This window comes from Chelmon rostratus, chromosome 19, assembly GCF_017976325.1.
Source record: "Chelmon rostratus isolate fCheRos1 chromosome 19, fCheRos1.pri, whole genome shotgun sequence".
In the NCBI taxonomy this organism is placed as follows: Eukaryota; Metazoa; Chordata; class Actinopteri; order Chaetodontiformes; family Chaetodontidae; genus Chelmon; species Chelmon rostratus.
The window spans coordinates 11,861,796-11,889,787 of NC_055676.1; the positions used below are offsets into that span (position 1 = coordinate 11,861,796).

The following is a 27,992-nucleotide window of genomic DNA, read 5'->3' on the forward strand; positions in this document are numbered from 1 at the left end:
TATGACATTGAATCAAATCCAATTTGTATGACAAATGTAGTATTTAACTCTTTAAAGGCTAGACAAAGCTTTTATTCGGGGTCTGACAGAGACATCAGCTGACACGTTGGGTCATCCGGGGTTTATACACTAATTAGAGGGGAATGTGTACGGCACTGTACGCTGCCACCCCATCACACATAGACATAAGTTCATTCAGGGGTAATTTAATTGCATACTTTATGTCTGAATTATTCTCACCCCAGTGGCTACATTGTATGGCGAGGACAAACACTTTTTATGTCATGATCTTGGACACCGAGGATGGCAACAAGGATTTCGGACACTACGTTCTATTCCGTGTCGCAAATCATTTGATGCAGCATAATTATGAAAGAATAAGATTAGTGGCATGGAGGCCCGTCGTGTGTGAGAATTCCCAACCACCACCCAAAAACACATGTACTACACCATGAAAATTTGCATAAGTTGTTTTATTCATAGTTATTGTCCTTTTTATATTTCTTTTTTACTTGTTTTGTCTTTTGTTGAGGTGGACATCCCGTAAAGTCAAGCCTGAAGCCCTTAGCTGAGTTGTTTGCACATCACCCTCTGAACTGAAAAGAAAGGGTAAGAGGAGGAGTGGAGTGGGGTTTTCCTCCGTCTCTTTCTCTCGCTCTCTCTTTATCTCACTTACAGTATCCCAGCTCAACCTTTATTTTCATTTGTTTGAACAAAGAGTGTACCTTACAGTATATTTACACATCATACTGACTGGCTGTTTAACAATTTCCACTTAGATAATGCAAGGAAGATTGAACTCTCAAGGTTTGCTTCTTCATTTTCATATTTTTCTACAGTCTTGTTCTCCTTTGACCCACCTTATACTCTCATGCTAACTTTTTAGTAAGACTTTTGTTGTCATCATTGTGATCATCATCACCACTATCACCATCATCATCATCATAACATCATAATAACCGTCATTATACTGATAAAACTCTTTTCAATAGATTCCTCTCTGACAACTGTACAATCGTACACAGTGTTTGACTTTTATATATATTTTTGGGAATATATTATTTAAACCTAAGAGGAACATAATCCCAAAGAAAATATATTAGTATCCCAAAGTAACAAAATCATGCATGTTTTAATGTATTTGTCCATAAAAACAAAGCAAAATTGAAGGTAATGGATGGGATCTGGTTTTATTTACAAATTGAACTTGGCACTGTTTTTGTTGTCTCTTGCTGGAAACTGGAATGATTATAAAGAATACTTTAGACTCAATGGAGCATAACACTCTCCTGGTATGATAAGTCAGTGACCTGCTGTAAAAGGCAGGTTTGAGAGACATATTCTTTTTTTTTAAAGCACAAAAAAAGATAAAAGAAAGAGGGGAAAAGAACAACGTTAGAGAGTCGACCAACGGGCAAAACAGAAATAGTGTGTAGAAAACGTACTTCACTTAAGCTTTACACTGTGGCAGTTTCCTTTTTTAGGCAGAAACCCTGTGACATCATGTCTACTGATCATTATTCTCATCAGGTGCACTCACTGGCTACCATTGTTAGGGTGAAGATCCAAAAGAGAACATTGATTCTGTCAAATTTCTTCTTGAAAAGCAGCATTAATTGACTCTGGCAAATAAAATAAAGTAGACAAACGTAACTGAAAGCCACCAGTACAGACCGACTCCCTCAGGTTTGGCAGGCAGGTAGGGGTAGCTGTCTAAAATATCCAGTGTTGCCTTGTCAAACAAGTGCTTGACTGCAGATCCAAGGATCTTGTGTGTGAGCAAAGTAAAGGTGTGTGTCGGTGCGTGTTTGTTTGTGTGTGTGTCTGTTTGGGTGTCTCTGCATACTCAAATTCAGTGCAAACACATTGGGTAAAAATCCCATCTTGACCATGGCCCACCAGCTCCATTGTTTCAATTGAAACACTTGAATCTACAGTATCGTCCCTCTCTGACCATCATCATTTCATCTGCAGTTCTCTGTTGCACCTCTTCAAAGAGATAAACTGTCAGGCAGACTGACATGCCTTTTGTTTATCCAGCCTGATGGCGGGGTGACTGCTGCCAAAGCAGCCTGCTTCACTCACCCCCACCCCCACCCACCCAGTCTCAGGTCCTAGCACAGCCCAATGTACTTGAGATTGTTCTGGATGATCACGTCCGTGACAGCGTCGAACACAAACTGGATGTTGCTGGTGTCAGTGGCACAAGTGAAGTGCGAATAGATCTCCTTGGTCTCCTTGTTGCGGTTGAGGTCCTCAAACTGCCGTTGCACATAGACAGCTGCCTCCTCATAGGTGTTCTGACCTTTGTAGTCAGGGAAGCACACTGTCAGAGGAATGCGTTTGATCTTCTCAGCCAACAGGTCCTTCTTGTTGAGGAAGAGGATGAGCGACGTGTTGGTGAACCAGTTGTTGTTGCAGATGGAGTCAAACAGGCGCAAGCTCTCGGCCATGCGGCTCTGTGCGGATGTGGAAAGAGACAGGAAATAAAAAAAAGAAGATCAGACCATGAGGAAATGACTTCACAGCTAAGAAAAAGGTAGCATTTGCTTCAAAGCAGCAACTGAGGTCATCCCAATTTGTCACACAATCAGACTTCATTCACACAAGCAGGATCATGTGATTTGGCAGATAAAAGGAGATCTAAAGTCAGCCAGCACAAGTCACAGATATCCACTTGACCGGCCAAAGGTACAGCTTCTCTGTTATGTCAACAGAGACTTGAGCCTCAGACAGATGAAGACCTGAGTTTGAACTCTCACATTCTCCTTTGAAACAGCTGATTATGTCTTTTACCACCACTCTTGTCCTCCAAGGCCAAAACTGTCTATCAGTGAGTGATAAACATCTCATTCCTGTGAAAACTAGTTGTAAATATTGCAATAATTATCATTATAACCCCCATTCCACAAAAGCTTACATGCTCTGTAAAACATGATGAAACAGAATGTGATAATTTGCTAATCCTTTTTGACATGTACTCAAATGAAAACAGCACAAAGACAATATATTTAACATTTTACCTCATCAACTTTATTGATTTTAGTAAATATCTGCTTATTCTGAATTTGATGCCTACAGCATGTTTAAAACAAGATAGTTGTGGAACGCTCCAAAAACACCTGTTTGGATCATTCCACAGGTAAACAGGTTGATTGGTAACAGGTGACAGTATCATGATTGGGTATGAAAGGAGCATCCTGGATCAGGCTCAGTCATTCAAAAGCAAGGATGGCGCGAGGTTCACAAAGGTTCCACTTTGTAAACACATGACTGTATAAAGGATGCTACTACACGGGCTCAGGAAGACTTCAAATGATTGCATTCTGTTTTTGTTCATGTTTCACAGTGTCCAAAGTTTTTTGGAATCACAGTTGTATGAACATTGTAATGGATCATGTGGAGGCAGGGTCAGATTGGCAGTTTCAGCAACTGAGACATTTCCAGTATAACATAACTGGTCTGGCTCTACGATATTGTTGTCTTCAGCCTGCAGCTTTGCATGCATTATCATTTATTTGCAGCCATCAGGATTAGTGTCAAATTTTATTCTACAAAATTAAGGTAAAATCAAAAATTAAATTTTACAACTCTATGACAGAAATATCTACCATGAAAAACATGAACAATGTGACTGGTCTGGACTGTAACATTAGAAAAAATGAATGATTTTAAATGGAAATTCAACATGTAATTTGTAGGATGGTAAAATATGCTGGTTTTGGTACAGAAGAAGTCAGTCCATGTTTATGTGCACATATGCATCAGTGTATGCATATGTGCATCAGCACAGCTTGTGCTCATGTGACGTTGAATGTATAAGAGAAAAAAAAAAAGGAAAAAGAAAGTTGATCTGTTCATGGCAGCAGCTTGCATGTGGCAACTGGCCAGTAGCTTGTGACTGGGATGTTGTCAGATGAAAAAAAATGCTCTTTTAAAGGTTACAGAAACAACATGATGCTCTGAGCAAATCACAAGATCCGCAAAGCATGAAAAAAGATACGGAGGGGAGTCGCAAAGAATTAGACAATCCTAGTGCAGACTTAAAGTAAACCCTGATCGATCAGCAGTGTAAGTGCACTATTTTTGGATAATGAGACTTGTCCTACTAAGAAGGCTAATTGTTTAAACAACTAAAATAACACGCCCAATACAGCAAATTGCATAAGTGTGTGTCTGCAGAACTTAAATTACTGCACTGAATGGTTATAAATGCTCTTCTTCATCAATGTGTCTTCCTCTCTGCTCCCATTGTCTCACATGTTGTGACTGAAACAGAAGCTATCAGAAGTATGTGTGCCTGGGGACAAAGCCTGGCCCCTAAACATTGTGCACTACACAAAGCCATGTCAGGCTGTTTGCCCTCACTCCTCCTCTTTCCAGGGTGTCAAAACAAAAAGCCCAGCTGCGATGAGAGTATGGCAGGAGACAGCCAGCTGAGCCCAGGGAGTCCATAGTCTCCTCACCTGGCCACTACAGCGCTCGTACAGTAGGAGTTTCTCAATGGGGGAGCGGGAGGAGGGGTAGAGCTCCATCCAGGAGCACTAAAGCATGCAGACCCCCTTCCTTTGCTCTAAACACCCACTGATTCACAGATACGCACACACACATATATATGTACCCACACACACTGCTTTCCCCCTGGCTGCCTCCTGTCAGAATAGTCCAGAGGCGCTGGCCTTAATTAATCTTAAGTATTAATGAGGAGGTTCATCCCAGTGTCATTGCTTTGTTTCCCATAAATACAAATCACTTAAGTGTGCGGCCACCCTTTCGTAATTCATTAAGGTTCATTTAAAATGTCAGTGCTTTGGAAGAAGGGGATGCTTTGTATTTATCTACCAAGATGATTTTCTCTTTCAGCATGTTTTTTTTTTTTTTTTGCCGTACCTGAAAGTTACATTATTCAGGCTGCTCCCTTTCTGCTTTCACTTGCTGTTTAATTACTAATGTCTCTGTCACTGTGGGCATCAGCACTGCTGGCTTTAGATTTGAAACCAAACACAAACACATTACACTTGTACATATTATCATTCTCGTGCTAGATTCTCAGCAAAATTGCATTTGTGATTATCAGCTAAAGCATTCGGTCTATCTTTATTCTTCTATAATGCGTAAGCATGATGTGTGACTAGCACGGTTGAGCTACCTTAAAGGATAACTTTCGTTTTTTACAACCTGGACCTTATTTGTAGCATTAAATATGCCCATTTACTCACCCAGACAACTTTGGTGGCATTTGGAGTCGTTTTGAAGAAATTAGCCCCAGAGGAGCGGCGCGTATATCCGTATAATGCGAGTAATCGGGGCACCCGTGCGTAGCCTCTATATAACACATAATCTGCGGCGAAACTCGTTCATATTCCAATTTTTGTTATGATATGCTGGTGCTAATCCCCTCTGAGCCCGTGGTGGCATGTTATCAACATCCGGCGTCTCTAGGCAACTACCTCTGACGTGGATGATGTCATAACCGAACGCCGGGCGCTGCAAGCAGCCAGCCACAACACGGCTGACTCTGCGGCGGTCGGCTATGAATAGGCAATAACAAACCATAGCTGTGCCAAACTACCGCTAAACTAACCGACCGCCGGCTCAGAGGAAAATAGCACCAGCATATCATAACAAAATATTGGAATATGAACGAGTTTGCGTATATAGAGGCTGCGCATGGATGCCCCGAGTACTCGCATTATACGGATATACGCGCCGCTCCTCTGGGGCTAATTTCTTCAAAACGACTCCAAATGCCACCAAAGTTGTCTGGGTGAGTAAATGGTGGTATCATTGCTAGTTGACGTATAACACATCACTACCGCAGTGCCAGCACGGGAATGACGCCACAAATGCCAGATTTCAAAAATCCAGTATACTGCAAAATATATCATATAGCAGTACAGCAACATTTAAGTTACACTGAATCTGGAAAACATAAGTAAATAAATGAGACTAATGAATAAGCTTTAGCTATTACAGCAATGGCCAGGTAGTATAGGGGATACATTGAACCTACTGTGTGAGCATGTACATCCTGCTAAGGAACAAAAAAAAAAAAGAAAAAGTATTTTTTCACTTGCCATGTCCTTGAGCGGTCTCATTCTGTTTTCTGGAAAGCTCTTTTTCAAAACACCATTATCTCATATGAAGCAATTCAATTACATGATAGTAATGCCTTTGATAACCCAAAGGTTGGTTAAGACGCTGCAGCTGACTGAGGGAGAATATTCCTAAATACTGTTTGAGGCAGCGTTCTGACACCTCTGTTTCTGAAGGGACGGTCGCAGTCATTTTACATTCAGGCTCAGTTCATATGTCGAGTAGCGCAGATTACAAACTTTGACATAAACACATGAAACAGCAGTAATTCATTTACAGCCATCTTTCATGTGACAGGTGGTTAATTCCTGTGTGAGAGATTAATGATATAATAACAGTAACAACAGAACTGCAGTCAGTGCCTGCCCTGATGTTTGGCTAACACAAGCCTAAACAACCACTAACCTCACACTGAGGTTTTTCATTTTCACCTCACACACACACACACAGAAGTCACTGCAGTTGCTCAGCCTCTGCCGATGCATATAAACCTGTGCTGCACATTCATAATAGCGCACCCACAAACAGTCAGGCGGGCACACAATACACGCACACACACATACACCTCGTATTTGTTCTCTCCAGCTCTGCCGTTTGCTCCCCCTCCCTTCCTCTCGCCCTCCTCTCCCCTTCTCATCCTCCCTTCCCTAGTCACAGCTCACTGTCAACAGCGCAGGATTAGGAGCATTTGACTGGCCTGTTGCTAAGCAACGGTAACCAAGGCAACCGATTCATTATGAAGACAGGGATGGGACAGGGAAAATGCATCAGGGAATGGGTTGATGGGCAAATCTTGTACTGTAATTATTCTGGTGTATTTTCTATCTCGTGTGAGCTGGTGCATTGAAAGTGAGCTGCATGGATCTGCCCCGATGAAGTTTGATTTCTGCTTGTGACACTAACATTGTGTGAAGCATTGCAGGCTAAGATCACTACGATGATCACTGGACACAACAAGCCATCATTATAAAAACGACAGCTTCTCGAATGAGGACCTTCAAAGCAACTGAAACACTGTGTATGTGTGCAGACAGCCATTAATCAGTGATAATCATACAAAACCACGCACATGCAAACTGAAAATTCCCAATAACACTTGTGTGACTGGCTGAATTCTGCAAACATCGTGCTTTTGTCACCTTTGGCTGTGCTGATCAACTCCCATAATCAGTCCCTTCATAACCAATGTTTTCAAGACAGACTTCACGGAGCCTCTATTCAAACGTGCTCATCAAGAAAGCATTAAGCTGCTATTGTTTTCAGCAACTTAGTCTATGAAATAAAACAGTCAGAGCTGCACTAAAACTAAAACTGATGAGTCACCTCTGGTCCAGAGAGTTGAATCAGTGACTCTGTTGTGCTGAATTATTGTTTCATCCCACAAAGTTTTGTTTCTCTGCAATTTACGAACTGTTTTTTGTGCATATATATTAAACAGAACATTGTACTTATTGACTCAGTTGTGCTAATGTTAAGGTAAAGAAGGTCATAGATATCTTACCCAGCAGCTTCATGTTGCGCTTACATAGGGATATGAAGGTCTCCTAATCAGATGTCAGCGCTTTCGTTGAGTCAAAGAGTAAATATTACTGACGCTGGAGGGAAATTACCTTCAACTGCCCAGGCAGTTAAAACACATGAAAATGACAGCTGGCCTGACCAATTAAGCAACTGGAATTAAAGTTCTAACACACTGATAATATTATTGTAAAATAACTATTAATTTGAATTTTGAAATACTGTATATTCAACATTTCTTCATGGGAGGTTTAAACCAAGACGTGCAGCGTAGGTTGTGCCTGCACAGTGTCGAATGTTGTCCCAGCTGTTAAATCTAGTTTGTGCATTGTAAAACCTAAGAAAAGCAAAATCTTTGCCACAACCTTTTTTCGGTTGAAGCTCATTTTTAGAGCTCAAGTTCAGGTTTTGGCATTTTGTGCAAAAGTGCAAAAGGTGAAGACAAAATAAAGACAAGGATGTGGTCATGTTTTTCTTCTTTATCTAAAAATCTGTCGAGCCTGCACAGTTGTCCGCTTTTTGTAAAAGACGACCACATAGAACACATTTTCTAAGAAGTATGTAAACATAACATAATATTTTGCTGTTTAGCAGATGGGACTGATGGGTTTAAATTTATACATTTATTCAGCATAATTGCAGTGTGATTGGGTCATACTAAAAAATACATGCCCCATGCACAGTGTGAAATTCACTTTAAAATGTGTGTGATTATGTAATCTCTGCAGGTAATGCTATTCTATTCGTTGCATGTTGTCATCAATAATAAGTGCAAGTATTTGATGTGCTCAGTGGTTGGCAGTGAGCAAGGTTAGATGATGGACTGGCAGCCTGCTCTGGGTGCATGCTGGAATAAGATCCTAACCCCTATTCCTGAGTTGAGTTGAGTGGTTTAGAAAATGCATGGACAATTATCTAAAGACTTTTAATTACCCTCACACAACTGACTATATATGAACAGCATTGTGCATGTGTGCTTCTCACAGATACTCCCACAGTTGCAACAGTAAACACACAACAATGGCATATCTAAGAAACTTCAAAATACAAAATATAAAGATTCACTGCATGGACCAGTTTGACCAATTCTCTGGTGAGTCTCTGTGCTAATGTGGTTCCTGTGGACACAAAGGCAGTCGATGTGTGAAAGGGTTCCACTTAAATCAGATAAGGCAGCATTTCACGGTCTGGCCACTGAAAATCATAGCCAGCATTAATGTCAGTACTTCTAAATCACAAGTTAAATTATGATCAACCAACTGAAGAAGCCCTGTTGGTGTGTTCAAAGATGCGCTATAACACATAAAACTTTAAAGGCAGTCAATAATTCAGCCACAAACTAACCATTAAAATGTCAGAATTTGCAGAAATCGTATTCATCCCAGTCGGCTCTGCAGCAGGGTGGCTGCTCTAATTTCAGGATGTCTTCCTTTATGCTACTTTAGATCCATTGCTTTCGTCTTCCTCTCCTATCTTAGATTAATAAAAGTTGTTTTTTTTTGTAGCACCTGTGAGCTCCCATTGCTACACAGTGTCTTCACAATCTGCTAATTCTCACAGGTACAGCCTCACACTTTATTCTGTGAACTCAATTAACACCACACTGCATTTTATCTCCTCAGACTTTATTTTTAACCTATAAAACTAATTGATTTCATGTTCCAACCTGGCACAGTGTACACCCTGCTTTATCCGGGTAACCCATGAATTATCAGGCCAGTTCAGTTACAGGAATGACAATGTTTCCTCTGTGTTATTTCTGTAGACTGTATAAAGACATCAAGGTGACGACGGATACTGGAACCTCTTTTGGAGAAAAAATGTCACCATGTCTCTGAAGGAATAGAAAATAGCTGACCCCTCATAGTTGGTCTTGACTAAAAAAAGCAGAATAGTATCTATTGTTGACCTTCCATTATCAAAAGGGCGGTTAAACAAGCAATAACTACCCAACTATTCCAAAACACTTAGATAAGAGGACGGATACGCTATGGATAGCAGATTGTTAAAATTCCACAACCATGAAGAGGAGATAACAAACAGCAGCCATTCTCTTTATTCAGACAGATTTCAAATAGCTTTGCTACCACATTAAGGCAGAGTGAATGCATTTCACCCATTTCTACACAATCTACTACATGGCCTCAGTTGAACGACTTATATGGACCATAACATTTGGTTAAGGCTCTACAAACTGCTTATGAAACAAAACTGAATGAACTGCAGAGGAAGGACAGTGTGTAGTAATATCGTTTAGAGCAAAAGGATGAAAAGGGTGCTTGGATGTAGCACAACTACCTTTTACAATTATGTCTTAACAATAGGAACATTTGATGAAAATAAGAAAAAACATGGCTCATAGAGGAGGTGATCAGCACATTAGTACCATAAATCCAATCAGTAGTTAGTCTTTACCATAATGAATACTGACTAGAAAAGGTTTTCTGTAGCAAACCTCCCAGTCAGGTAGCTTTCTCTCCAACAGTAAAGGTCATTCATGCGACCTCTGACCCGGACATGTGGGTAGACATTTTGTTTTCACATAGAATGAACATATTGCATAGTTGCATTCTACACCTGTATGCCTGTTCACCTCAAGGTCCACTAAACAGTCCACTTAGCAGAATGAACTTCAACACTGTGTGCATGTTTGTTTAGGCGTCTGTTTTCCCACTTGAAATGATAAGCTGCTGAGCAGTTTGGTGGTTTAAGGATCATTCAGTGAACTACAGACATTAACATTAACAATCAACAAATGTCATTTAAAAAGAAAACGGCAGACATGATGTATTTAAACTACTGAAATGAAATGCGGGTAAGACAATTATATTTTAAACTTGCAAATGCTGCAACTGAAATTCAATGTTCAAAATCCTTCCTTTGTTCAAAAATACAATTTTGTTAATTGGAAGTAATCATTGATAAACACAATTTCAAAAAATGATTCTGGAGTTGCCCCTAATTCATTTCAAATAGCCACTATCTTAAAAAAATACAGTATGTTGTAAATAATATGCGTAAGAGTGTGAAGCAAAAAAAAAGCAATCCCTGTATGTGTAACCACAGCATGGTTGTTGTGTTGAAGACGGGGATGTACAGAGAGGAAATGACAGCAGAACAAGCTTGTGCTCTCTTTGCTTTGGAACGATTAAACCGTTTATTACACGTTACTTGTTCGGTAGTATTAACACCTCACAGCATCTTGCATGTCATTATCTGTCCCACATGTATTCTTGCAGCTTAAATGATCTGGTGGGATCTAAGGGTTGCATTTCTTCTCACGAACGGTGTAAAAATGAAAAAGGAGAGAATATTTGTGTAATTCGCACTAATTGGGTTGATATCTGCCGGGTTCCTCTTCAAACTGCTGTGTTAATGTGAGTGGCATGCATTTACTGTGAGTGAAAATGTGGGCCCTTTAAAACAGATTTTTCTTACCGTCTGGTTGTCCTCATAGAGTTTGAGGTCATAGCCACTTAGCTCGACACAGAAAATGATTGCAGTCACGCCCTCGAAGCAGTGGATCCACTTCTTTCTCTCCGAACGCTGTCCACCCACATCCACCATCTTGAAGGTGAGCTCCTTGAAGGTGAACTTGTTCTCCACAATGCCGGTGGTCATGTCGCGGGATCGCAGGATATCCTCTACAGTGGGGATATACTCAGCTGCAGAGATGCGGTCCAGGTCATTCAGGTAGTAGGCAGTGTTGTCCTCTAAGTGGTACTCATTGGATCGTTGAAAGCACTCCTGGACCCCTGAGTCGGCCCAAAGACGCTTCATGACCCCCAGTAACTCTGGAGTGATCTCCCCCTTGCTCTCGGCCGGCCCCGTGAGGGCAAAGAGCTGCACGGCGTCGTAGGCGCGATCAGCATTGTGAAAGTCGATCTTGAGAGTGGTGAGGGCACGGATGATGCGGGTGAGCGAGTCAATGGCATTGTACAGGATGAGGGGCTTGTACTCCTTGCAGGCCTCCAGGTTGAAGCCTCCGCTGTGGATGATCTTCATCTGTTTGACAATGGTGCTCTTGCCCGAGTTGCTCGTGCCCAGCAACAGAAGCTTGATCTCACGCCTCTGCCGCTGGCTCTCTGACCGTAAGTGCCGGTCGATTCGCCGCGAGCGCCGCGCCGCTTCCTTCTCCTCCGAGCTCTGACGGCATCCCATGGTCCTCCACCACGTGGTAAGCACAAAGGAACTCGTGCTGCTGCTTGATGGGAAAGCAAATTAAAACGAAGTGGTGACCGAAAAGGAGTCGGTGGAGGAGCTGGGCGGGGTTTTCGCTAAAGGTATGAACTTGCTGCGGAAGAGGCAGACAAAACTTCACAACAGACTAATTTGACAGTAGAGAGGCAGCCACCGCATAGAGGAGTAACTCAGGAGTATTTCATTCTTTTTGTGCAGGGGCAGTCTGTGAGTCCTGTGTGGGCAGAACCCAGACTTGTGGGCCCACACAGCGTCTGGCACTGAGGTTGGACTGCCTGCTGAAGCCAATGGAGCTGGGGTTCATAGCAGGGGCTCCCCCTGAGGAAAAGCTCTGGAGGAAGGCCGGGGAACGTTCACTGTTTGTCAGTAGAGAAAGTGTTTGGGCTTGATGCGTGCAAATAGCGAAACTCCCTCACTCTCCTCCCACATGGCTCTCGCCCTCGTTCGGCTTCTGCAACCGTCCACCTCAGTTCGATATTTGGCCTGTTCTGCTTGATCTTCCTGATAAAATCTTCTCTGCTTCTTCTGTGGTGTGATATCTCCCCGACAACTGAAGGCCTCCGAGTCTGCCAACACACACGACAGAGAAGAAACGTGAATAGCATGTTTAAGACAAAATAAGAGCAGCTTCATCACTTCCCATCCAGTTATTAGCATATTTGTCAAAGGAACAGTTCAACATTTTGGAAAAGATGCATATTTGATTTCTCTTGGAACGTTAGATGAGAAGGTTGATTCCTCGATGCATCTTATGTCTGTGAGGCATGGAGTAGGAACCAGAAGGTAGCTAGCGTAGCGTAGCGTAGCGTGGAAGCAGGGAGAAACAAATAGCCTGACTCGCTCCAAAGGTTAAAAATACATCAGCCGATGCTCATCTCTGATGCTCACTAGTTAACACGTGACTTGTAAAGACTAACAGTGTTTCCTACTGACAGAGGTGACTGAATGAGCATATTGTTTAACATACGAGAGAGCCAGGTTTGCTGTTTGCCCCCTGCTTTTCAGTCTTTTGCTAAGCTAGGCTAATTGCCTCTTGGTTCTAGCTATACAAAATGAAGAAAGACAATATTTCTATTTTCCAAACCGCTCAAATATTACTTAAATAAAAACTGCGAGGGCAAAAAATATCAAATTTAATTCTATGCCTTTATTCATCAAATGGAAATCACCCCCATCACACCCATTGCAACGATAGCATAAGTACAGTCATATGCATACTAACCTGCACTCTTCCCATTCAACCACTGCCATGCTGCCCTTATTCTGTGTACACTGCCTCTTCAGATTTCTGCTCCTAACAGTCACACACCCCAGCTCTCTCCGTCTGCAGTCTTGTGTTACCATAGACTCCGAGCCAAAGCAGTTCTCAGCCGACCACGCCTACCCATTTAACACCACAGCGCACACACACATAGCCTCATTATATACACAAATCAAGGTCAAACATACGCATAGAAACAGGCAGAGAAAAACAAACTCCAGTATTTGAAAGGAGGCTGATGCAGGATCAACACAATTAATGTGTTTCCTTGGCCAGCAATAGCGTCTTCTGTTGTTCACAGTGCAGCACAGCAGCTCTGACTGTCCTCTTTTCGGCCTGACATACTCTCAGAGCTGCTCCGGTGAAATGCTTATTTACTATTGCAATGGAAAATAACAGGCTCAAGTCAGCAGGTGCCTGTCATGCTTTCATACCGCTGTAAAGCCTCTTCTCCTTGCCCAGACATCTGTGTTTTTATCCTTAAGATACTACACCGTGATCAGGAAAGAATATCTGGTTTCATTCTGCTCCTGCTGTGATATATTAGCTGTTCAGGAGGCAGCGCTTTTGCTTAAATAAAACATATACTGAATGCTAATACGTTTTGTGACTGTGTAATTCAAATAAAATGTTTTATAGGGTGTGATAATTTAAAAACAAAAACAAATTTGGAGCAGTGAATGCCTTTGGGATTATGTGATAAATAGATGCACATTGAAACAGGCTGCATGCTATTGGCTGAGTAACAAATGTGAAATCATACTGTGGCCTAGTTTTGTTGGTGAAACTATACTCTGCAGACCTGTCACATAGAGAGCAAGAGGAGAACAGAGAGAGCGTTCTGCCGAGCTCGGTCAGTGAGGTCCACTCTTCAAATGACTGAGAGGACAAACAGAGCAGAACAAAGCCATAACAAAGCATCACAACACAAACAGAGTGGAGAGCATTGTTTCCTGGCTCCAGGCACCTGCCTACCCTCTCAAAATGGCATAGCCAGCCAAACTGGTTAATGCACATCACTGATTTTGAGAGCCTATGAAACACATTAAAGCTGCGTCTGAAGTCTTTTCAATTTGCTATTGCAGAAATATGCAGCACTTGCATTTCTGCACTTTTTGAAGTTATATTGCTTTAGATAATTGCTAAGGAAATAGTGTGGCTGTGCAAAATCAGGGCATATTATTATCACATTAATTCCGTATTTATAATATTCCGTATTACACTGCATAGAATAAAACGTGGTCTGTTGCCTCCCTGTACCATAATAACTAGAGCATAACACAGCGGGATGAAATGCCTGGAAGTTAGAAAAATTCCCCCCAAAAAATAAACAAAAATTAATTAAGGAAGCTCTTGCGGCATGAAAACATGCTTACTCTTTGTAACAAATTACATAGCCTAATTTAAAGTTGAAATAGATCTGAATACAAGCAGCAACAAATAACTGGCTACGTAAATCCAACAAAATACCATCTTTTTAAAATTAGTTACTTACTTTACTCAATAAGGATATGTTTCCAGGCTAACCTCCTCTGGTAACTATATCTATCCTCATATATGTCAAACCATCCTCCAAAAAAGCCGCTACAAGGACATCTGTGCCAGCACACAGTTGACTCTGGTACGAAGAGGAGGCGTGTCACTTTAAGAGTAAGTGAGTGGAGGTGAAGCCATGGGGGCCACAGAGAAAGGCCAGCATCTCAATGTATCATGCGGGCTGAGGTAATGTGATAGCCGAGATGAGACGGAGTCACTCTCCTGCCTTTCCCTCACGGCTCCTGCTGCACACGGCCCATCAGCTCTTCCCTCCATCACTCTCCCAGGTGCTTAACTCCTATTATTAATTTACCATGCTGAAAATAATTACAATCACAGCCTTTATTAGACACGAGTAGATGTAGTGAGAGTGTCTTTCTGTTGTGCTTGTTGAGTCCACAAAATGCTATTAAAAACTGTTGTCAGCCACACCGGATTGAGTGGTGATTTAAATGCATCAGAGGCCCAGTGTTGTTGCTCAGGCACTAAATGTATTTACAGAAAAAATGATATCTACAGATGTCATGCCACTTTGGACTGGGTACACTCAAAAAAACAGAAAGCTGATGATGAGTTGATGATAAAACACACACAGGAGGTACCAGTGTGTTTAAATAGTGTAGATATTTTCTGTAGTTCTTGCCACTTAGCAACTGACAAGATAAGAAAACCTGTTAAAGTGTTCAGTTAGTCAAGATCATATTCAAACAACCAAAAAGAACATAACCTTTAAAAAGAAGAAATAAAAAATACGTTTTATTCTCATCTGCAGGCTCAGTGAGAACATCACCAGGTAGATGGTGACAATGGGCTTGGTGCTCCAGGTCATTTCACTCTTAAGCAAATATAGAACATTCAGTTGCATCTCATGTAGCTGCATGACCGAGTTAAATCTATTACGTGTTGTGTGGAATCAATCTCACTGCGTTGAAGACACGTGATTTAAATTAAATGAAATTAAACCACGTATGAATGCAGGTGATGCTCTGACGCAGTGTTGTAATGTGTCATGATGACGCTGCTCAGGTGTGTCAGAGACAAGGGAGAACAAATGCAGAGACAGCATTATTTGTCATGAATGAAAAGTGCGCGCGATGGTAAAAAGAAAGGTGAAAGGCACAGGTGCGCATTCAGTCACCTCGTAATAGTTTATGAATGAGGTGTGCAGGTGTGTGTTAGTGCTGCAGTCAGCAGGCTTGCATTTCAAGAGGGATCGGATGAGGCGTTCCAGTGAGAACAATCCTGCAGCGGGAAGAACTCAACACTTAACCATCTCTGTCAGTCATAAATAACTGTTGTTTTAAACAGGAGACTCGGGTTTCCCTTTTATGAACCACTTAACCAGTAACCATTTATATCAAAACTAAATAAGGCCAGAAAACAGCCACTTCATTACAGCTAAGCAGGCCAAGGACTTTTGAATAGCAACCTGGGGGAGCACCTGTGTTGGGAAAGTGACATTTAGTGTTCCCTTTAGGATTATACAGAAAGGCATATGTATGGCCAATTTAGCCTTGACTATTCAGAACAGTATGGTGCTAAGGAAATGTGACTCTTTGCACAGTAGTTCATATCCATATGCCCCATGCGTTGGCAGGCCTACTGACTTTGTGTGTCACCGTCATCCACTGTGATTTAAATAAACAGAAAATGCAATGTTATCTCTGTCTTCGTGATGGATGTTGAGATCACATAAAAATGGATCCCAGCAGTTAGAGTCCCTCCGGCAAACCAACATACAATACATGCACACATAAAAACAAAACAGCTCACATGCTTTATGATCAGCTGCACAGCGCTCATGCCTTCTCATCCAAAGGCAGTTCTTTTATTGGCTGGGAGTTTGCTTCCTGCTTCTGCCAAAAGGAGGTTACTGAAAGACTTAAGGCAGCCTGGTCAGTGTCCATATACAGTGTCAGAGTCTTGCTGGAACCTAGCAGAGTCATTTTTACAATAATATCCAAAACCCTGCGAGTGAAGCTGAAACTAATCCCCAGATCTGTACTAAGTCCGTGCTATTGTGTCAAGATTAAGCAGTTAGAGTGAAACAGTATCAAACCTTTGAGCCGATATTTATGAGCTCTGTGGTGACTGTCAGGACCAACTATATGTGATTTCTCAGTTCTAGATTCACAATCTATGTTTTCAGAATTGTGTAAAAGCTGTAACTAAGTTAGATGTAGTACGGGCTCTGCTGTGGCGGACAAAGAGGTGGATAGGAATCAGAAGATTAAGAAAAAAACAGCCTTGAGAGATTGCTTAAAAGTTGCCCGGGCCGAGAAGGCCTCTAAACGAGACAAGAGGCTCCACTAATTTATGTGAGCCACAAAGGCAGTGAATAAGCAATGCATTTGTGAGAAAATCTGAGGCGATCTATAGGCACGCTTTCCTCAGCTGCTGTTGTTGTCAACATCTTGTGCAGTCACCTCAAAGTGGTCAGAATGGGATGGACAGAGCTGACAGTTTTACAGAGGTCAAACAAGGGAATCTGACCAACAGTTGTTTGAGTTGAAAGGACAAAAAGGAATAAGTGGAAAGCTTTAATTTCCAAATAAAGCTATATGTAAGGACAAATCTGGCGAGAGGATGTTGGGGCAGACTAATCCTCTTTCAGAGGGATGTGATTGTTTCCATTCTTTCCACACTGGGCAGTGGTTTGAAATGTTAGAGGAAAGGCCAGGCTGACGACTTGATGACAAATGTTGAGACAATTGATTTTCACCGTGCTGAAATGAAAGAAAGTGGCACAAAAGCAATGAAGTGAAGATTTGCACACATGAATAAGGCTGTTGAGCCCATGTTGAAGTGGAGGTTGGGGTGACATTCACAGGTTTGTATAGACGTTTGGAGCTGTGTTGATGTTACTGAGCGACAGCGGCGCATCGGCGCCATACACCTGCTCAAGGTTTAGTGAAATTTCCACCGACGTTAGCATTTCCTTGAGAGGGATGAGAAATTTCAGCTCTGGTAGTGACAGTGTTGACAGTTGAAACACACACTATCAGAATATCATCTGGAACTGCAATAGCGTGAACAAAAGAAGAGCACTGCTTTTGAAGGAGCAGACTTTAGTTCCACTTCATTGTGCCACCTACAAAAAATTAAGAGACAAGATCATTTGCGTGAGCTTAATGTTGAATGTTGGTATACGTTAGCACTGCTCGGCTGCTCATTGACAAAGCAATCATGGTCTTGAGGCTGTAATCGCTGGAGGTTTTTAAATATTTAATCAGGCGCAGACATGTTCTAGCAGCTCTTGCCTTTTCAATAAAAGCACAGAAACTGTGACTTCCAATTTTCAATTTGCATATTTTGAAACAGGGGATTCTTTATTGCTTTGTGACTGATTACTGAATGAACAAAGGGAACCAACATTAGATTCATTTGCAAACAGTTTATAGCTTGCTTGAACTGAAAGAAAGAAAATGCAAAAATTATAGCTATCATATTAATTAATTGCATCAATAAACCATATATAATAAAACGGACACAAAAGGCAAGAAACATCAAGCAAAAGCAAGAGATTGAAGTAATGTATTAAAGCCTTTTAGTCGAAATAAATCGTGGATTTTACTTTTATTTCGAGGGAAATTCAATTGTAGCTTGAAGACATGAGGTTTCAATCTATGCAGCACTCTGCTAAACTGTGGACCACAACGTCTTTGCGGTTGATGGGCTACACATGATTCAAATCAAGTCTTTAAAGCCCAGACTCACTTTAAACTGGTCTGGCTTGAGATGCCTAGAAAATGTTTGAGCAAGGTGGATGCCCATGTGAAAGAAATCTGTGTATGATGTAAAATGTACAATGTGAACATTGTGTGGACATTCCTGTGAAATGACTATGGCCACTTACAGGTTTCACGTTGTCCTGAAAATATGCCTTCATACACCATGTCCAACCCGTATGTTTAGTGTGAAGGATATATTTTGAATTAAAAGCAACTAATTTTTAGGGGGAAATTAAATCATCTGTGTTTTTTATGCTTTCTTGGGCTGTATGTACATGAGGAGGACATTTGCAACAGAGCTGAATCAACACCTGCCTCACACAATGTCAACACAACTAAACCTGACAAAGGAAGGTTTTATTGTATGATTAGTGTATTGGACTCCATGAAATACACATATACCTTCTAAACTTGTGACTCATTGTATTTTGATTGGTTGTCAGCGTCAATATTAACCAGTTTGACAGAGGCCTAAATTGTGATGAATGCTAATAGGAGTAGAACTATTAATTTTCATTTATTTTTTAAAGTTGACAGAGGAGAAATTGTTTGATAATCTTTCTGACAGATTCTGAGATATTCATAAAATTAGCGGTGTAAAATAGAGATGTCCGTCTAATATTTGAGCCATATAGCAATATAATCAGTTATATGAGCTAATCTAATTCCTGGCTGAAAGCATTATGTTTTCAGGTCGCTTGTCTGCATATGTACATACACACTTCTGTCTACTGTTCTTGTGAATGCAATATATCAGAAACGCCTAAAGGGAATTTCATTACTTCTGCAACAAACATCCAGTTGAACTCAATGATGATCTGATCAGAATTTGGCGGCCAAAGGTCTCCGCTGTTTCTACAATCTGACATAACTCACTGTAGAAAGGGTGAGAATGGTTCAAACGAGATGGTTTTGAATTTGCCTCCGTGTTGGCCACTGTCTGCCCAGCCAAAGTGTGTGGCACACGCAGGCGGTGGGGTGTCCCCACAAACCATGAAAGTATAAGACAATAAGAGAAAAGGTTGGTAATCCTTTTCAGACCATTATATCACATGTCACAAACAGACTCTTTGCTCCTCTCCGCATGGATGCACTTTCATTTCTAGCGATTACTGACACCATTGTTGCTGTTATCTGCTGCCCCTGTGTGGTTATCTCGTATTCATAAGAAGATGTCTGTGAATATTCTCAGCCGTCCAGGTCATGGTTAGACATGGAGGGTTGAATCTAGGGCAATTGGACTTTGTTGTAGATGCTTGAAAACATTCTGCAAAAAGTATTCAAAAGAAGCCAGTTTGCTATATTTCACATGTTCTCTTATCTACTTTAGTCTAATAAATAAACAAAACACTTTTCCTTGCTGTCTCTCTGCTGTTGTTGACTTCTTCGTGTTACTGGGTTAGGTCGTTGAACGGTTCTGTCGCTGTCTCTCACTCGTTCTTCAGAGACCTTTGAATTTGCAAACTAAATGACAAAAATGGCCTTCAAAAAAACCCCAAATGCCCTATATATTCGTCTAATCGCTCAGCTCTACCACAGTGTCCAGTTCCAGGCTGATCACCTAGCTGATCGCCTAGTCGAGATACTTCCTTTATAGCCTGTTGAGACTGCTGAACCCCAATCCTAGACGCCACGACCCCACCACACCACCACTAAGAACATAGCACTGGCCTCTGTGGACTGATGTATGACCCGCAGGAGCCCTGATGCACAGGCTCTTCAGGAAGAACAGTCTACTCTGTCCCCTCTTGAAGAGGCCTTCAGTGTTGCTAGTGCCATGCACATTTCTATTGATTTGGACCCCAAAATACTTTATGAGTCCGCCCTCTTCACTTCCTCTCCCTGGATAACAACTAGTCGGGCTTTTCCATGGGAACTTTTGGATGTGCAGAGACAAACCATGGCCTTTTCATTTGCCTCTGACCGCCTGCAAGCGAGTTGCAATGTCATCAGATGTGCTTTGTTATCATTCAGGTAGGTTTCAGCAACATGCTTGAATAGCCTCTGATCCTGTTCCTCCGGTTGTCCCCAACAAATTAATTGATATTGAGCTTCAGGTGTTTGTCGTTGCACCGTGTGACAAAGCTCTCAATCAGGCCTCTGTGTTCCCCTGTATGACTTCCATTTCGCCAAAAAAATACGCTGAATACTTTTTTATTAAATCCCTTCAAAGTCCTCACTGCATATATTACATGAGTCCGGACAGACATGGATGTAAACTGCAAACTTGACTGGAGGAGGCGTACAGCCACGAGGCGGTAATTCTAGTTCGTCTGAGTATCCTGTTAAATCATACTCTCTTGTTCATGTGCTCTCATTTATTCCAGCTCAAATCTATTTAGGCCTACTGCCTCAGAGTGGAGCCGAGAGCAGTCTGAAATCAGTTGTTGTAGAGCTATTGGAAAGAGTACTGGAGATGTCTAACAGGGTTTCAAGGAATCCCGACATGTAGCAGCTAATACTGTACAACACAGGAGTTTCTGATAAGATGGAGGTGGCTACTTTGGTGATTACAATCTTAATCTGTCAAAATCCTTTTGCCACCCTAAACGGGGGAAACTTCAGCAAATAAAAAAAATTCTGTTGTCCCTTAACTCCTTCCAATGTGCCCGGTACTCTTGTTACCACACCATATTCAGTGTTTTAGTAGGTCTTAACTGAGAACAAATAGCTGGTGGCATTTTGAACTGGATGCTTTGCTCCAGTTCCAAACAGTAAAGACAGAAACAGAATTGATTTGAATTGACAGCCAACCCTTTACTGTAATCAGCATTGAATTACTTGTTAAGTGAATCAGTATATTGACGCCAATAGTACATCTCCACAAAACAGATCATGCTTATGAAGAGGCTTCTGAGTTACAGAAGGAGGCTTTAAATTATTATGTGGGTTGTCAGCAGGGCACTGCGCTGAATGCTTTTTTTGTAAATCATAGACTGGATATAATGCAACTATAACATTGTGGAATCTGGGACTATAAGATTGCGGTCAATTTCACGCTCCCAGCAGCACAATGATAGATCAATGTTGCCCCCAGTTGCTAACACAGAACCTGTAGATGACACTGTATCATGTGATGCTCTTGAAAACGATGCCGTGTCTTGCTTGCTTGGAACAATGCTTGGAATAAGCAAAACGCAGGTTTTTCCCTGCCTATCTCGGTGGACTGAAATAAATGAAGTCCTCCAACATAAAAGGCCTGCGTCTGTGTGATGACTCAGAGCTTTGTGGTCGCCCCATCCTACGTCAGAATCATATGAGATATAGGTCGCAGGCAGAACGCTCTTCAGCACCATTCAACAGTTTGCACCACTTTATGCAAGGTTTACCATTTCATCCTGAAAGAGCTGCATCCAGACTTCCCCCTACAGTCATCCAGTCCAGAATAAAAACTGGAGCAGTGGACCTTGTCATTCAGGCTGAACATGGATACCTAGTTAACCACATTTATGCAGTGAAGACACATTTTAAATGGGCTGTCAAGGAGTCTCAAGACGCAGCCTGTCAGAAACCATGTGTCAAGGATTTCTCTACACAAAGACTCCTGGGGGTGTCTGAAAGCCTCTAATGTCAAATAGCACCTTTGCCTCAAAATCATATGTCAGGTAACATTTTGTCTAATGGATTAACCAGGATTCCTGTCACAATTTAGATTCATATTGTCAGGGGGTGTAGCTGGAATATGGCTGCAATAGTGAATCTCCCAAGATCAGTTCTGTGTACGTGAATGAAAAACAAAACCTGTTTTAAACGTTTTAAGCTTTCGATATAAATCAAATGACTCAGTGTGATGTAAAAGTGGGTGAAATCATGAAGAACTATCATGTGCCTCTGCAGCTCTACGGTCCGTTTTCACCTCTTTATTAAATAGTTTTGGTTCTGTGTCCTGCACATTTACTGTATGTGTACTTTCATTCGCGCCAACAGGCAAATAAATGAATAAATAAAAGTGGAAAAGCCCAGCATCAAAATGTTAGACATACAATGTTCTCTCACATCTCACAAAAAGAAGTTGGTTGAGACCAAAATGGAGCTAAAAAGTGTATTCAGGAAAAGGGCAGAGACACGACTCCAAATGGGTGCTGCGTGTGCCGGATGTGTAAGTAGACAACCGTTTGCTAACACTTCAGCCACGACGACTTCATTAACAATGCTGGTGATATAGCGGCCACTGTGTAGCCAAGGGCAGATTTTTGTGTTTCCTCAAGGCTAAATTAATAATGCAGCTTTAAGAGAAACAAAAATCAATTTGACCTTAAGTGCTCTTAGCTGAGGACATCTGTAACATGCATGAAAGCATGTCATATTTGTTTTTTCCAGCCATGTGAATCTGCCCATTCTTTATTAATGCACCAAATCATGTGGGAGTTGAATCTGAATCCAGCATAAGCAAGTAAACTGAATCATCTGTCAGTGCCCCTGCTATGTGTAATATAATATTCAAACCTAGTTATTGTGAACTCTTCATTTAGCTCTCACAATTGTTTGTTCAACGTTTCGTGTTATCGCTCCCTGACATGCTGTCCTGAATGCGGACTTCAGAGAAAGATGCCAGTATACTGTACACATGTGAGGACACTACTCATTCATTATAGTAAACAATGATGGGCAGTGTTCTCCTGTCTACTCCCCCAAAACAGTGGGCTGTTTACAGGGTGGAGACGGGGTTTCGAGGGGTCGAGGTCTCTGTATGCTAGATGCTTTTTCATGATAATGCTCTATTTAACGTCGCTGATCTCAATGGCTGTGTTCCCCCTTCTCCTATCCAGCGGGTCACACTGAGTCACAAGGCCAGCTAGCGATGACAATGGCATGTTTGTGCACAGACTGAGCTATGGGAAGGCTGTCTGATGTGAAGGGATGAGATAGCACAAGGTGGACACTAGAGTCTGATGTGTGTGTGAGTGTGTGTGTGTGTGTGCGCGCGCGCACGTCCTAGCGTACACACAAATGTGAGTGCACGAGTGAGTATGTTCTGCTGGTGCATACAGACGATTTTATAGACACAATTTGTCTCACTACAGTGTATGTCACATAGATCAAAACAATTCAGGTTAGTACTATAAGCGCTCTAATTCACATTCAAACACTCACCCCAGCATCATATTCATTTGGGTCATGACAGATAAGATAAATACTTTCTGTAAAGGAAGGAAATTGTGGGTAGCAGGCACTTTCAGGCTTCTAAAACCCACAGACATTATCTACAGTTGGTGATTTGATAACTGGAACAGGAACAGGAAAAATATCCCATACTGCAGCAAATGCAACAATGTAACCGTCATTAACCCTCCGGATCAGCACTATAAAATAAATGCTGTAGGTGCAATGGCCAGGAAAATAGATGCTAAAAGGAATAATAAAGATTGAAATATCCCACTTGTTGCAGTTGGTTGGCTGCACTAAATGATGTAATCGTCTTCCAAAAAGGCCAAACCTGTATTTTATGTACAATCTTGCTGTATTGCCAAGCCCCCAAGTTTAACTCTATGTGTTGTGCAAACAGGATGAATGTGTGTGGAGGGGAGAGATATGAGAAAAATGAGATATGAGAATATGTCAGCTGTTCAAACAGGGACAGTCAATTATACTGCATGTTAAACATTGGATTACTCTAAACAAACACTATTCTCTGATTTACTGTAAAAACCTTTTGGTACAAGCAGAAAGGAATCATCTGAGAGGACTGTAGAGGTCACCGACAAACACCACCAGCTTCGCTCCAATTTCATGTATTTTCTTGGAAAAACAGACCTGCACGCCCTCATCAAAACAAGCTAATTGTTGTGCTATAAACTTTATTTTTGGCTGTATAAATATCGCTGAATGCAGCACATACTGCATGTGGGCATATAACGTGCATCCATGCATGCTTGCGTGCACGCACGCACACATACTCACACTCTTTTCATTTCTTTCAGTGCAGACCAACATCCCTCACCAGTGGGGAGTAGGCCCTACACTCCCTCATCATTCCCCCCTCCCTCTTGTCCACCTCCTTGTTGTCATATGACCGCTGTTATGTGTGTGCAATGGAACACAAAGTTGCTCTGTTAGTCCCCTCTGCTCTGCCCTCTCAGATTTGAGTGCTAGAAGTAAGGCCCTCTCACTCGCTCAGCCCCGGGAAAACAGACAGGCCCCTGTATGTGACTACCAGCAAAGATTAGAAAGGAGGGCAAAGAGAAAGAGAGGGAATGAATTGAGCTGATGTTATTTTATGTAACACCAAAAGATAACTTAATCCGTGCTCATTCACAGAGCCCCGCCCAAAAATTTTGTTCAATTGAACTGACAGCTTTCTTTACTGAGGCTTTACTGTTAAGTAATTTATTAGTCCTCTCTACATCAGGGCCTGTCTAAAAGAAACAGTGTCTTACAACCGTTTGTGTGGAGATGACACTTTGTCCTAGTACCTGGCAAGGATTACGAACCCAAAACAAACACAAACGCTGAGCCAGCTGAATCAGAGCAATGCCCTGTCTGAGCATATGGAGTAACAAAGCAGCCGGGTGGCCTGAACTTAATGGACACATGCTTTATTGGATATTTCATAGCCACTGCATGGTGTTTAAGATCAATTTTTACGTTAGAAGCAAATGCATAAGACTTGTGTGGTCATTCTGGTACTCCCTCTCCAGGAAATAAACGACATCTCAGATTAATCATTTTATTAAGCAGGCTGCCGAGGGAACTAGGCACGGCCCCCTTGGTACTCAACTGTAATAGAGTTGAGTTTAATTGTCCAAGTCGGCGGTGGGCTCACCTACAAGCTTAAAGATGGCTAAAAGTGCACCGGACGTTGACATTGGCCACCACAGTGCAAGAGCTGCTACCTCAACAGCCGCTGTCACTTTAAAACCAAGTCTGTCCCTGCTGTCCCTTGCCATTATGTCAGCCAGTGGAGTGGATGTAGCAAATAACAAAAGAGGTGGAAGGAGGTCAGCTCAGCATAGGTTTTGTCACTCTCGTTTTGATATGCATAAAGGTAACTTGAGTGGCAGCATACTGCATGCTACCATTCAAACAAAAACAGAAATAAAACATTAGCTGTATACTTAATTTATGTGATGTGTATCCCACCGATTTAAGAATTCATGTTGAGGTTTGTGTGTTTGGCTTAACAACAACACTTAATCAAAATCACAGCAATTCTCTTTCCTCTAACACTATGTTCAGAAAATCAGGTATAAGGGTATTTTGACATTTTTCAGTGTGTTTTTGTGTGTGGAACTTGGTGAAGGCCCATCGTGTAATCATGTGATTAACATTTCTATTTCACACTGGACGTCGATCATCGATCATTTTAAAGCCAAGGTCATCGATGACCTCACGTTTTTTCACAGGTTGCAGTGGAAAGCATTAGAGCTTTACAGCTTAAATTAGACTTCAATTTATTTCAATTTAAATTTAATTTTCAAACTTATATTTGTAGCTCAAAGGAAAAAAATAAGCAGACATTGGTGCAGCTCTCAGGGTTGTTTACAGCTGTTGTTACACTGAATGTGACCTTGGTTTGTCTACCAATGGTTACTAACCAGGGACTGAGACTGTAATAGTTGGTATTGAGAGAACAAGATCACGTCGGGACTGCACTCTGAATTGTGGGTGCAAAACATAGACAGTGAGACACAAAATGTTGTTTGAATACAAAACACTTATTGCTGTGCACCCAGCTCTAACTCTGTCTTCTAACTGTTGCTGGCTGTGATATTATAAGCCGCAGTTGACACATAACATACATCTTCTCTTGAGATGGCATCATGAAGAATTAAGTAACTGCAGATTTTGGTTACCATCTTAAATCACAACTCAAACCCCTTGAAGCTTTAATGAAACCAATTTTGCTTTCAGTCATCTCCTACTTGAAAAACACTTGGATAATAGGAAATATAGCATGATGCATGTGAGCTAATGCTGAGTTGCACATGCCAAGGTAATATGGTTTGCATTCTGCAAAAACTGCTTATCTGAATTGAGTGAGAACAGTAAACAGAACTTGCAGCGACCCATAAAGGCTTATCCCAATCTGTCAGCATTACGCTGTGACAGCGATCAATATTCCTACCCAGTTTTTCTCACAAACTCCAATCAGGCAACATTACACAGGGTTCAGCATAAGTATCAATCTAATATTCCTGATCCATTTTGGTATTAGTGGTGCTGAAGAGATAACGGCATGGTGGAATTTATCCACCATCTTTGCCTTGATGCACAGATGTCTGAGGGCCTCGATGTGAGCTGCTGCCGGTGGAACTATCACAGACACATTCAGCATTCTTTCTGTGTCACATGCTCAGAAAAGCGCGTCTTTCTACCCCCGTGAAATTATCACGCCCCCCCCCCGCCTTCATCCAATCTGTTCCAAATCTTCTCTTTTCCTTCTTTCTCTCTCTCTTGCTCTCTGCTGCATCAACCTCCGCCCCTCTGCCCCATCTGCCTCAAACCCCCCAGCCCCTCGACCCCTCCCTGCACTGGTCCTCCCTCTCTCTCTCAAGCATGTAACACAAACACACATACAGTACACACAATTTACACATGCTCTCCTAACGCTACACAACCAATCCTAACCCCCATTGAAAAAAAAAAATACAGTAACACTCTGTTCAGAATATGAAACCTGAAACAGAAAATGTCACAAATCATCCTGCTTTGCCTGCTGAGGGACAACCACGCTCTGCTCTCTCCCTCTCTCTCACCGTTAAGATTTACATTAATAAACAAGCGCAAGCGACCGCACACAAATACATCCCGGCCCGAGATTATTAATAAACGCCGATGTAAATTCCCCCCCGTAGAACGGTGGACGGCGAGCTCCGCTGTCAGGCCACAATCTGCCTGCTTATCCCAGTGTCTGCAGAGCCAGGCTCCGCGGGATTTGCACACCTCCCACTGCAAATTCACATTCAGTGTCTCGTGAAGCCAGTTGTAAGCACCGAACACCTGATCGTTTGTGATGGTGCTCTTCCTCTCTCATTTCCCCTCTTTCCATTTCACAGCTTATGGCCTGGACAGAGACATGCACACAAACACACACACGCACGCACACACACACACACACACACACACACACATCTTTGATGCATCCTTCACTTGTCCTACATGAAGTAATTACACGAACTGAGCAGTGTGTTCAGATAAAAGCATCCTATAAGAATCGAGGATGCTCTGGGGAGATGATGAGTCAAATTGCAAGCGGAGGATAGCAGTGTCTGTTGGCACAGAGCTAGCAGGGTGGAGGAGGGGACTGGACAGGCTGCCTGCCTTGGTGCCATCTCTGAACATCACCTTCCCCATTTCGTCAGGAAAACACACTCGCCCTATGCAGAATGCCTATAATGAAAAAGCATCTTGCCCCTCCTCTGTGTCCAAAGCAGGCCAGCCTTGAGGTGATTACAAAAAAAAAGCTATGTCTGTCTGAGAGTAGTCAGGCTTACCGTGTTCACAAGCCAGCATCCATTTACAAAGGATACTGCAGACAAGCCCTTGCAAGGAGAGAAAGGCTCTGTGCAATCCACCTTTAGTCCTGCTGCTTCATCTTCATGTCTTCCTCATATTCACAGAGTCACACACACACACACACACACACACATCTCTCTCTCTCTTTCAGCGTCTTATTAACGTCTGTGTTCTATATCCTCTTGTTTGCTCCA

At 42.0% G+C, this 27,992-nt stretch overlaps 1 protein-coding gene across 2 annotated transcripts; it reads right to left on the reverse strand.

The window, feature by feature from the left end:
- Positions 1 to 466: 466 nt before the first annotated feature.
- On the reverse strand, positions 467 to 27,992 carry gnaz (guanine nucleotide binding protein (G protein), alpha z polypeptide). 2 transcript variants are annotated; one of them, XM_041959891.1, is made up of 3 exons: positions 27,777 to 27,992; positions 11,053 to 12,380; positions 467 to 2,459 (listed from the first exon to the last, which is right to left on the reverse strand). In XM_041959891.1, the coding sequence occupies exons 2-3, from the start codon at positions 11,773 to 11,775 to the stop codon at positions 2,115 to 2,117; spliced, it is 1,068 nt and encodes a 355-aa protein (XP_041815825.1). In that variant the 5' UTR covers positions 11,776 to 12,380; positions 27,777 to 27,992; the 3' UTR covers positions 467 to 2,114. The 2 variants fall into 2 exon arrangements, with proteins under 2 accessions (XP_041815825.1, XP_041815826.1); XM_041959892.1 differs by lacking the exon at positions 27,777 to 27,992 and adding an exon at positions 14,571 to 14,650.

Coding starts and splice junctions, on each gene's coding strand:
- gnaz (XM_041959891.1), bottom strand. CDS start 11,775: ATGGGATGCCGTCAGAGCTCGGAGGAGAAGGAAGCGGCGCGGCGCTCG. Junction 2,460..11,052: donor TCTATGAGGACAACCAGACG/GTAAGAAAAATC, acceptor ACATCCGCACAG/AGCCGCATGGCCGAGAGCTT.